General features: G+C 37.3%; 2 protein-coding genes across 2 annotated transcripts; both read left to right on the top strand.

Moving 5' to 3' along the window:
• Positions 1 to 172: 172 nt before the first annotated feature.
• Positions 173 to 7631, top strand: LOC103858779 (DNA mismatch repair protein MSH6). Its single transcript, XM_009136200.3, has 21 exons — positions 173 to 1452; positions 1612 to 1711; positions 1938 to 2040; positions 2128 to 2181; positions 2269 to 2343; positions 2534 to 2602; positions 2723 to 2806; positions 2965 to 3159; positions 3317 to 3867; positions 3949 to 4078; positions 4467 to 4558; positions 4675 to 4853; positions 4928 to 5130; positions 5218 to 5319; positions 5412 to 5574; positions 5896 to 6182; positions 6282 to 6419; positions 6593 to 6672; positions 6770 to 6869; positions 6997 to 7126; positions 7201 to 7631. The coding sequence occupies exons 1-21, from the start codon at positions 489 to 491 to the stop codon at positions 7413 to 7415; spliced, it is 4014 nt and encodes a 1337-aa protein (XP_009134448.1). The 5' UTR covers positions 173 to 488; the 3' UTR covers positions 7416 to 7631.
• A 516-nt stretch (positions 7632 to 8147) lies between these two features.
• On the top strand, positions 8148 to 10119 carry LOC103858778 (GTP-binding protein SAR1A-like). Its single transcript, XM_009136199.3, has 3 exons — positions 8148 to 8407; positions 8875 to 9006; positions 9579 to 10119. Exons 1-3 carry the CDS (start codon positions 8279 to 8281, stop codon positions 9897 to 9899), a joined length of 582 nt encoding a protein of 193 aa, XP_009134447.1. The 5' UTR covers positions 8148 to 8278; the 3' UTR covers positions 9900 to 10119.
• The last annotated feature ends 2543 nt before the right edge of the window (positions 10120 to 12662 follow it).

Genomic DNA, 12662 nt, shown 5'->3' with positions numbered 1-12662 from the left:
ACGTCTCTAGAAGACTACAACTGCAAGGAGAAGCAACCAAGAGAAAGGAATGATGAAATGGAGAGGAGAAAGCAATTGCCGAAATTCCAGATTGTTTTTTTCCGGTTAAATGATTTATTTCTGGAAATTCTTTAGAAACAAATGGGTCGCTTCATTCTTAACCGGTCATTGTATTCGAAAACTAGAACTAATGGGCTTTGGGCCCATATTGATTGCTATCCTTGGCCCTGCAACAGCGGCTTGATTTTTATTCTTCACTACTCACTAGTGTAGAGACTCGCAGCAACATAGACCTTCATTATTTTAGTCTAACTAGGCGTTGTTTCCCGCCATTTCAGAAGCGTCGCCGGCGTCTTTCCCGGTGAAAGTTCCCGCGCAATCTGTACACTATATTCCCTTAACCTCCTAGTTCCCATCACCACACTCTCTCACTTTCCCTCTCCCTCTCTCGTCTCTCCACCTTCACTGTTCGCTTGTTTCCTCTCGGCATGGCGCCGTCTCGCCGTCAGATCAGCGGAAGGTCTCCGTTGGTCAATCCTCAGCGTCAAATCACCTCCTTCTTCGGCAAATCCGCTTCATCTTCTTCTCCCTCTCCATCGCCACTCTCCAACACCAAAACCCCCAAATCAAAACCTAACCCTAATTCTCCGTCTCCATCGCCTCTCTCCAATACCAAAATCCCCAAATCTAACTCTAACCCTAGCTCTCCGCCTCTCTCCAATAACAAACTCCCTAAATCGAATCCTCCTGCTCGTAGTCCAAGCCCCGGTCCGACGACTCCTTCTCCTGTACACCCCAAGCTCAAGAAGCCACTCCTCGTCATCGGACAGACACCTTCGCCTCCGAAATTTACGGAAACTACGTATGGAGACGAAGTGGTGGGGAAGCAAGTTAGGATTTATTGGCCGTTGGATAAGAAATGGTACGATGGAAGCGTGACATCGTACAATAAGGGTGAAGGTAAGCATGTGGTTGAGTATGAAGATGGGGAAGAGGAGTCTTTGGATTTAGGGAAGGAGAAGATCGAATGGGTGGTTGAGGGGGACTCAGTAAATAGGTTTAAGCGATTGAGAAGAGGAGCTTCGGCTTTCAGAAGAGTTGTGACGGATGAAGATGAGGATGTGGAGATGGGTAATGTGGAAGAAGAGAAAGAAGATAAAAGTGATGGTGATGATTCTAGTGATGAGGACTGGGGAAAGAACGTGGGGAAGGAGGTGTGTGAGAGCGAAGAAGATGATGTGGAGTTGGATGCTGAGGATGATACGATGGATGAAGAAGAGATAGTGGAGGAGAAAGATGAAGAAACTCCTTCCAAAACTGACTCTAGAAAGCGGAAGAAGACTAGTGAAGTAGCGAAACCAGGTGTTGAGAAGAAAATCAAGACTGATAAAGTTACTACCTTCAAAGGTTTTAAGGCTTCTGTGGTGGAACCTGTGAAGAAGATTGGAGAAGGTAATCTGAATGTTCTCTTGTTATAAAGTCGTGTTTTTGTATATTTTGGTTTGTGATACTTCAAGGTTTCATCTTGTTGACAGCTGAGAATCTTGCACTGACTTTGGTTTAAGATGGTGTTCTTTGTTGGTTGCTAAACTTTATCTTGTCTTACTGCAGCTGATAAGGTTGTCAAGAGTTTGGATGATAACATGTTGGATGGGGATGCTCTGGCTAGATTCGGTGCGCGTGAATCTGAGAAATTTCGCTTCATGGGAATGTAAGTCTTTTCACAATTTTGGTCCATCATCATAGAGGTTATTTGATATGGTGGTTAGGAGTAGAAAAAAATGTAGAATAAGAACCCAGTTACATAGATCTACTTAAGTTTAATTTGTAACATCTTTAGTTTTCTTTTAACCTCATGACGTGTTAGTAGGCTGCATGATCCCTGTTTTAGCTAAGTTTTAATTTGTTTGTTTTTGAATATCATTGCCGGCAAGCAGAGACCGCAGAGATGCAAAAAGGAGACGACCTACCGATGAGAATTATGATCCGAGGACACTCTACCTTCCTCCTGATTTTGTCAAGAGATTAACAGGAGGCCAGGTAAAGAGCACATGAAAGTCCGCCTCATGATATTTGATGAAGCTAATCAAATTTCACTTATTTGATTTTGTAACCTCTTTTTTTCAGAGACAATGGTGGGAGTTTAAATCAAAACATATGGACAAAGTTCTTTTCTTCAAGGTAAATCAATAAGTGGTCATTTAATCAGAACTTATTAATTGATGGGAGAATTGTGAATCTAAATGGTTTTCGTTTGATGACAAGCAGATGGGTAAATTCTATGAGCTTTATGAGATGGATGCGCACGTAGGAGCCAAGGAACTTGATTTACGGTACATGAAGGTAACTGATTTTTATAACTCATAATTTGTTGATGCCCTTTGAAGCATCTCTTAAAAGTGTAAATAATACCATGGTCCCTTGAAAATCATGCTATAATGGTCCCTTTCATTGATATTACACTATTTATCATTTGCTTTCTCTATCTATTTTTTTCTGTAAAGAAGCACCTGATGTAGAGTTTTGTTTTTAGGGAGAACAACCTCATTGTGGATTTCCTGAGAAGAACTTCTCTGTAAACATCGAGAAATTAGTTCAAAAGGTTTGTTTTCTGAAACATAGCAATCCAATCTAAGTATGATTTATTACTTATTATGTGTGGGTCATGGGTAGAAGTCATATTGCTGGATAGAACTAGGTTTGATTGAATTGAGTGTAACAGGGCTACCGGGTTTTAGTGGTGGAGCAAACAGAAACACCTGATCAGCTGGAGCGACGCCGAAAAGAGAAAGGCTCCAAGGATAAAGTAAGTCCCACTATGGATTTGGTTATAGCAGGCATCATCACTTTCTAGCCAATCAGTTTGATTGCTAATGAAATTAAAGTTCATTTACTACGGCTGGTGCTATTTTTAGAAAACTATGATAGGGAGGATTCGTAGTGACATTACTCCTGTTTTTGTAGGTTGTGAAGCGTGAAATATGTGCAGTTGTTACAAGAGGCACGCTGACAGATGGGGAGATGGTATTAACTAATCCAGATGCATCTTATCTTATGGCGTTGACTGAAGGAGGAGAGAGTTTAACTGACGAGAAAGCAGAGCACAATTTTGGTGTATGTTTGGTTGATGTTGCAACAAAGAAGATCATCCTTGGGCAGGTGGGTTCTTGTAATTAAATTGATTGAAAGAAAAGCGATGCATGTTTAGCATATGTACCATTTTTAGATCATCTCTCTTGGTAACCGTGTCTGTGGATGTATTCGGCTTTTGAATATTCTATTCTAATTGATGGCATTTTTTTTCATTTCCCACCAGTTCAAGGATGATCAAGATTGCAGTGCATTGTCTTGCGTGCTCTCTGAGATAAGGCCGGTGGAAGTTATTAAACCAGCTAATGCGCTGAGTTCTGCAACAGAGAGAACAATAGTTAGACACACCAGAAATCCCTTGGTAAATAATCTGGTTCCACTTTCTGAATTCTGGGATGCAGAGAAGACCATACATGAAATTGGGATTCTCTACAAGGGATTCAGTTGTCAACCGTCTTCTGCTTATTCCGGTGAGGGAAAAGTTCTAGGAGATCCACCCCTTAACAATGAAAGTGGTTCAAGCTGCCTACCAAAAATGTTGTCTGAATTAGCAAATGGAGATAAGGACGGTAGCCTGGCACTCTCTGCTCTTGGTGGTGCCATTTACTACCTGAGACAAGCTTTCTTGGATGAGAGTCTACTTAGATTTGCCAAGTTTGAATCCCTGCCTTACTGTGATTTCAGCAACTTTACTGTGAAACAGCACATGGTTCTTGATGCTGCTGCTCTTGAAAACCTTGAGATATTTGAAAACAGCAGAAATGGAGGCGTTTCGGGGTAAAGTATCTCAACCTTGCTATATATTATCAAACGGAGCTGATGTGTTCCAAAACTAATATTGGCTGTTGTCTTTTGAAGAACGCTGTATGCACAATTGAACCAATGTATCACTGCGTCTGGGAAACGGTTGCTGAAAACATGGCTGGCAAGACCTTTATATAATCCAGAACTGATCAAGGAACGTCAAGATGCTGTAGCAATTCTTCGGGTGAGTCTTTAAATTTTTGCTTGACTTTATATGCTGCTGACATTTGTGTGTTACAAGCAATGACTTACATTTATCTGCTTCTCAAGTAGACAATAACCTGTCCTCTTGGTATCCCATTTTACATTTTTCATTTCTTTTCGCAATCCATGAAAATCTCTTCCGAAGTACTCTATTTTCCCATTGTGGGTGTTCAAGATCATGTTTTGCCAGTGTGCCACTGTATCTCCGTGACAAATCTGATATTTTGATGTGCTTTTCAACTAACCATCTATTTTCTGGAAAAAAATTCCTTAATAATACGAAGCTTACTTTGCATGCAATGCTAGGACTCTCATTTATGCTATCCGTCTGACAATTCTATGTATTATGGTACTGTCCCTACTTTCAGGGGGAAAATCTCCCTTACTCGCTGGAATTCCGGAAGGCGCTGTCAAGACTTCCAGACATGGAGCGGTTGATTGCACGTATCTTTTCTAGCATGTAAGTGATTAGCTGGATTGAGATGTTATTAATTGCATTTCATGTTTATATCAGCGATCTCTAGATTCTCTACTAAACATTTTTGTTTTAAAAAATCGATGTGTTACATGGTACAGTGAAGCTAGTGGAAGAAATGGAGACAAAGTGGTTCTATATGAGGATGTAGCAAAGAAGCAGCTACAAGAGTTCATATCAACTCTACGTGGTTGTGAAACAATGGTAGAAGCATGCTCTTCCCTTCGTGCTAGTTTGGAGCATGATAATTCCAGACGCCTGCGTCATTTACTTACTCCTGGTACCATCAGCGCTCTCCATATTTACATTCTTAGACTGGTATATCCACAGCGTCTTAAATACTTTTTATGTCAGGTCAAAGTCTTCCAAACATCTCACCCTTCATTAAGTATTTTAAGGATGCTTTTGACTGGGTAGAAGCTCACGATTCTGGACGTGTAGTACCTCATGAAGGAGCTGATGAAGAATACGATTTTACCTGCAAAACGGTAAAAGAATTGGAAGTCAGTTTGACGAAACATCTGAAGGAGCAACGAAAATTACTCGGAGATGCATCGGTGAGAACTACTTTCATATATGTTTTTAGCCCCTTAAATGCCTAATCAACTGGGGGTGCTGATCAGAGCTTTGTTGGTTTTGTCCAGATAAAGTATGTTACTGTTGGGAAAGACGAATATCTCTTGGAAGTTCCTGAAAGTTTAAGTGGGAGTATTCCTCAGGATTACGAATTATGCTCATCCAAAAAGGTAAACAAAATAGCTGATGTATCCACGCTATAAAGAGAGGAGCTTGATTTAGTCAAATGGGATTTTCTAACTGTTTACATCCATCTTTTCAGGGTGTCTTTCGATATTGGACTCCTACCATCAAGAAATTATTAAAAGAGCTAGCACAAGCAAAATCTGAAAAAGAGTCTGCTCTAAAAAGCATTTCACAAAGATTGATTGGACGTTTCTGCGAGCATCAAGAAGAATGGAGACAATTGGTTTCTGCAACAGCCGGTATGGACAAATTCATGTTTTATAATTTTTTTTATTTAAGTCTTTTCTTTTAAGAAGTGATAGTATCTTCCTCAAGAAAATGATTTTTTCCTGGTCAATACCTGTTAATTATTGCCACCCGGGTGTTAGCTCTGTGGTTGATGGTTTTGAGCATTTGTTGAGCTAGTTAGAATTAAATTCGATTCCACGATTAATAAGTTACATCTTATTAGCAAGAGATTACTTGGTAGAACATAGTTTAATGGAATTAGGCATGGAAACAAAGTGTGCGCTTAGATCTTTCTAGGGATGCCTTGTTGACATGAATCCATTCTATTGCAGAGCTAGACGTGTTGATCAGCCTCGCTTTTGCAAGTGATTCTTACGAAGGAGTAAGATGCCGTCCAGTAATATCAAGTTCTAAATCTGTTGATGTTCCGCACTTGTCAGCCACTGGTCTAGGGCATCCAGTTCTGAGGGGTGATTCATTAGGCAGAGGCTCTTTTGTACCAAATGATGTAAAGATTGGTGGGGCTAAGCAGGCCAGCTTCATCCTCCTCACAGGCCCTAATATGGGTGGAAAATCAACCCTTCTTCGCCAAGTTTGCTTGGCTGTGATCTTGTCTCAGGTAACCCCATCATTTTTTAAATAATTTGAAGGCTAATGGACCTTGACTCATTTAATGTTTGATGAAAATGACTTCAAGCAATGACGATTTTTTTCACAGATTGGAGCAGATGTCCCAGCAGAAACCTTTGAGCTTTTGCCTGTTGACAGAATATTTGTCCGGATGGGTGCAAAAGATCATATTATGGCAGGACAAAGCACGTTTTTAACAGAACTATCAGAAACTGCTGTAATGCTGGTAAGTAATGTTCATACTGTTTGTCAACTTCGGTTACAAGAAGCTTTCATCAGATTAATTTGTTACTTACCACTGTTGTTGATTATTTTGAGTTCTGCTCACATGTATTGTTAAACTATGATAAATACCAACAAGAACATTGACATAAGGTTATAATGTCATAATATATGCAGTCATCAGCAACTCGAAACTCGCTGGTGGTGCTAGATGAGCTTGGACGAGGAACAGCCACATCAGATGGACAAGCCATTGCGTATGTTGAACCATTACTTGCGTATCTTGTTGCTGAGACATACTGCTAGTGTTCTGTTCACTTTAATCTAAAATTTAATCTTTTAATTTTGTTACAGGGAATCCGTTCTTGAGCACTTCATAGACAAAGTGCAGTGTAGAGGAATGTTCTCTACTCATTATCATCGTCTCTCTATGGATTATCAAACCAATCCACAGGTATTGTGGAAAGTGTCTGGTTCAGATAGTGATCATTATGATTATGCGTTTAGAAGACTTGTTGTGACAATCAATCATCTGATTCTGATTGTTTTTATTGTGTACATTCTGAAACTTTGGATAATAGGTATCGCTTTGCCATATGGGATGTCAAGTGGGAGAAGGAAGTGGTGGAGTGGAAGAAGTTACATTTCTCTACAGATTGACGCCTGGTGCATGTCCTAAAAGCTATGGAGTTAACGTTGCTCGCTTAGCTGGTAAATAACTTCGCCTCAAAACTTTTCATTTGAAACAAAAGCATTCAGTGATCATTGTTCTTTTCTCTCCACAGGTCTTCCAGATGATGTACTTCAGAGAGCCGTGATTAAATCCCAAGAGTTCGAAGGCTTATATGGTAAAAACCATAAAAAGGCTGATCGTAAAATGGCAGAAATGATAAAGCAGATCATCAGTGGTGTTGCATCAGATTCTGATACTGCAACTTCAAAGCACTTGCTGTCTGAGCTACACTACAAGGCTAACACTTATCTCCGGCTAACCAATTGATTTAGATGCTCTACGCCTTTAGGATTTTGCTGTTCAGTTTGTAAGCATTAACCAAAGCTCGATCTATGAGATTTCTCATGTCAAAAACTAAAAGCTTTCGAGTATAGACACTTTGGGGTTTTAGCTCCGTTCGTGAAGTTTATGGCGTTTTCAGACTCTTTGTAGTAGGTAGGATCGGTCAATTTTGTGTATATAATGAAGATGGTTCTCGCAGATTGTCTGAACTCCTTCGGTTTATTTGGTTACATACATGCATTGCAACTGGACAAAGAAACAACACATGATTACTGCTTCATCTTCACAGCCACAAACTTGGCATTTACTACCAACTTTTTTTTTTATCACATCTGCTACTGGGATTACACCACTTAACAATTTCCACAGAAAAAAAAAAACTTATTTTATTTGGCGCTTAAACCCTCCTCCATACATGTTGTTTCAACTGTTTGATCAAAGGAATCATTGCTGCTTCACGAAGCTGATCTCCTTTAAACAACTGAGTCGCCAACCAGTAATCTAACTTAACAGAATAATCAAACTATATTTGCCTAATTAAACAATCTTTTGACATATTTGCTATCAAATTGTCAAATATATTACATGGATCCCAAAAGATCATTTTACATTTCGACTAAAAGGCCCAAACGTTTATGGGACCTCCTTACATATATAAACTGTAGCTAGGTTTATTAAAGCCACTCTAGTACGTGGGTACGTTTGTGATTTCTGAATCCGCACTGCTTGCCGTTTTCATGTTTCACCTTGGCTTCTTTCGTCTTTACTCGACCTCGAAGCTAAATTAGAATCTCTCAAGATCTCTCTCTCTCTCTCGCTGGCGATAGAGTTGTGTGGTTGGAGTGATCATGTTCGTGATAGATTGGTTCTATGGCGTTCTCGCATCGCTAGGGCTATGGCAGAAGGAGGCTAAGATCTTGTTCCTCGGACTCGATAACGCCGGCAAAACCACCTTGCTTCACATGCTCAAGGACGAGGTTCGCTCTTGATCGATCTCTTCTAATCAATCTGATCCTCTTTCAGTTTTCTCATTCGAGTCGATCCGTATCGTGATTGCTCGATCTTAGATTCGATTCGGGTCTTAGATTCGAACTTCCATGACCTAATAGATCTTCAATTTTGATTGTGTTGTTCCGTGAGAAGTTTCTAAGTTTGTGAGTAGATACTGAATTTGATTTAAGAACCTTCGTTTTTTACTGCTTTGAGTCGTTTGTTAGCTTAGTCCAGATTCAAATATAGTGTGTATCTTCTTCGATTGAAGATGTGTTGTTGTTTCTAAGTTTGGGAGTAGATGCTGACTTTGATTTAGGAACCTTCGTTTATATACTGCTTTGAGTCGTTTGTTAGCTCAGTCCAGATTCAATTATAGTGTTTTTCATTCTCCACCAATTATGTATGTGTGTGTTGTTAGTTACTAATGATACTATGTGCTTTGGTGAAACAGAGATTGGTGCAGCACCAGCCGACGCAGCATCCAACATCTGAAGAACTAAGCATTGGCAAAATCAAGTTCAAGGCTTTTGATTTGGGCGGTCATCAGATTGCTCGCAGGGTCTGGAAGGATTACTACGCTAAGGTGAGCATTATCAACCTTTTCCCTTTTTTCCTGCCCATTTACCATATTTGAGGAGATCATATTGAGATTTCTTTTCCTGTTTTCTTCTGCTCATACTTCACCTAGTTACTGTATCTTATATTCAATCGATCTTACACACTTCTTCTTCCTAGTGAAAGCCTTGCTAGATCATCCTCACTCTGGTGAATTCTATGTTTGCAGTTTTCTATGTTTTTTTTACTGCCATTTGCCTTGTGATTTTTTATTCCCTGTTTTATTCTGGTGTCCCTTATAGCCCCTATATTGAGGTTTTACTCATAGGTGATTCATCACGCTAGATCATTTTCACTCTAGTGTATGCCATGTTTGTAGTTTCCCAGTCATTCTAAAGCTTGGTTTGTTATTTTGCTCATATGCAATTTATCATATTGTGTTAGGTCATTTTCACTCTAGTGTAAAGCTCCATTTATCCTATAAGCATAGTAGAATCAGGATCTGTAACTTCACATGTTTCAGCTCATTGAAGCTACTTCAGTGGTAGAGTTTTGTGAACAAATAGTTTCGAATGATTTATACTCTGTTTTATTGTGCAGGTGGATGCTGTGGTCTACCTAGTGGATGCTTACGACAAGGAGAGATTTGCAGAATCGAAAAAGGAACTGGACGCGCTTCTCTCAGACGAATCTCTAGCCACCGTTCCCTTCCTCATCCTAGGAAACAAGATTGACATACCATACGCTGCATCAGAGGACGAGCTCCGTTACCACCTCGGCCTCTCCAACTTCACCACGGGAAAGGGTAAAGTGAATCTAGTGGACTCGAACGTAAGACCATTGGAGGTTTTCATGTGCAGCATCGTCAGGAAGATGGGTTATGGCGAAGGCTTCAAATGGCTCTCTCAGTACATCAAGTAAAAACTAAAGCCAAGACTCCAACAACCACATGGTGTTGTTATTGCTAAATCGTAAGTTTCTATTTTGTCTCGTCTTGCTTTTTTCATCTTTTGTAAGAAATGTCGTGAAACGTAGCTTCTCGTTTGTCTGGTTTGTTTCTTGTAGTGATTTTTAATGACATTCACATGTTTCGTAATTTATACTATTTAAATAAGTTAAAATGTTTTGATTTTCACGGTTATACAATATTTAGTTTGTATATATGAATGAACATTCATTAAAGTAAAGGATGGAACCGTTTAACGAACTCAATACAAACCAAACCACCATGTGTGTATATACTTATAGGATCATTCTGATCTGAGAATGGGTAACGCAATCGGTTCTTTGAAGTTGGAATCGTCAGTGATGACTTCCACTAAACAACTGTATTCCGAGGGAAGAGTACAAAAAGAAAGGACTGTTGCTGAGATCATGACTAGAGAAAGTATCAATAAAAGAAATTTCTAAGTGTCAGTAAAAGGTTAAGTCTGTCTGGCATGTTCAAACATCGGTAAATACAAGTATGTAAGAGATTTATTTTTCTTATACTTACGTAAGATCGTAGAAGACACCTATATGTATGAAAAATAAGTGTCGCAGATATTTTGGTATGATTAAAACATTTTTTTTGAGTAAAACATATATATGTAATCTATAAAATCTCTATAATTTTATTTTTTTTGAAAAAAGATATTCTATTTAAAAAGATAAAGTACAAGACGTGATTGTTAGATCACATATTCACATAGTTTGGAAAAGTTGGATACATAAAGTAAGAGATAAAAGAGCTAATAAACCTAAAGGATTAGTACAACTCTTTAGTTTGACCAAGATAAAAATGATACTTGTACGCTTGATTTAGGAACTTCGACCTTTACGGCTTCGTTTCCCTTTTCCATGTGAACTATTCAAATGATAACTAAATCGATTATGAAAAAACCAACAAAACCGACTAGATATAATATATTTAAAATTATATGTCTAATTAAAGTAATATAATATTAATAATATAAATTATGCATAAAATTATAGATTAATTTAAAATTAAAAACAAATAACAATTAATTATTATAGTATATTTATTTTGTAAATATTTATATCTGGAAAAATCACCTAGTGAATTTTTAAATGATGTTTCTGTCAACCAAAATTTAATGACTTTAATGGAATTTGTCCAATTAATCTGTCAACCAAATGGATACTTATGCTAAATCCAAAAACAGAAACAAAATTGACATTAACCGCAGCACCTCCATTTTCTGATTCAAAGTTGCTACTGCAAACAAAATATTATATGTGTCAATATGACAATCGTATGAAAAAATATTTCATCGGTTATTATAATATAAAGTTAACTAGTTAATTTAAGTTCATAAAAAAATTCAAGAAGATCCTTGGAAACAAAATTGTTTGCATGTGACATGTGAAAGCTCTTCTTCATGCACGTGTCCTCCCTCTTGAGCAATTTTTTCTTATCTTGTTTTGCTACAACATGATGTCATATCAGCTGATGATCTCGAGATATGATTGGTCTTTTTGACCAAAATATGATTGGTCATGTTGCAAATCTTATGCTAAACATAACATTATCTTTTTTGAGCAACTGCTAAATATAACATTAATAAATTCCCATAGTTGGTGATAAATCAGTTCATTTGCCGCCAAAATATGAAATATTAGTATTTGTAGCCAAATGTGTATATATATAAGCGAGTGCCCTTAACATATTTTATTTTCTTATTAGTTTTATTAACGGATTTCAAAACACAAAATTATCAATACGAATTTTTTGAAAAGAATTTTTTACATTTAAGTCTTTTCTCAAAACAAAAAAAAAATACTTAAAGCAAAAAATATGTGTCATATACTCATGAGTCATGGTGATAATATAAAAAGTGAAGTAACATAATATTAAATTTCTTCTTAATAAATTTTACTTGTTAACAAATTGTTAAATTCAGTATTTTGTCTTTTTCATAATCGTTTTTACTCTACTACAGATTATATGTGTACCCTAGCTTCCATGTTTTTCCAGAAAAAAAGTCCCTCCTTACATCTAATTATGGTTAAGTTAGTGTCTAGAAGACCAAAAATATTAAAGCCTAAACTCCCACAAATAAATGCAGCGATCTAGCATGATAATAAAAATACATTATCATGTGAATGTGGGTGAAATTTGGATAAAGGGAATCTTTAGGGATTCACAACAAGTTTTAGTCATTTGACACTCTTAACACTTATTGAGAATTAAAAAGATTACATTTTATATATCTATTTTAGTTAACTAAATAGCTTAAACAGCAAGTTACCATTTGATGCGATCTCATCAGAAGGGTTAATATCTCACTACTTTAGATTTTAATTAATATCACAACAGAACGATGATGGTCAAGTCAATATATTTTTTTGTTATAGATAATATGATGTAAAGTTTTCAAGTTTTTTAGTGCAACAAGCACAACCGTTCATTATGATTGTATATGTTGTGAATATTATATATTCATCAAGAATGTCATAAATACAAAATCGTCCGTCAATCAAATATTACGGAAAAATATATTTCGTAAAACAATGGGGTGATTGGTTGGGTTGTAACTGTAGAAAATTTACTTTAGCATTTTGTCTGTAGAATTTTTGATTTAGCTAAGTGATGTAGCTTTAAAATTTCCTACAGTTAAAAAATGGGGCTTTAGAAAATAAGATGTTTACAACCATTTTTTGTGTGTTTTTGTTGTAGCTTTA

The sequence above is a fragment of the Brassica rapa genome, chromosome A03 (assembly GCF_000309985.2).
Source record: "Brassica rapa cultivar Chiifu-401-42 chromosome A03, CAAS_Brap_v3.01, whole genome shotgun sequence".
In the NCBI taxonomy this organism is placed as follows: domain Eukaryota; kingdom Viridiplantae; phylum Streptophyta; class Magnoliopsida; order Brassicales; family Brassicaceae; genus Brassica; species Brassica rapa.
This window is presented reverse-complemented; position numbering and strand designations above follow the sequence as displayed.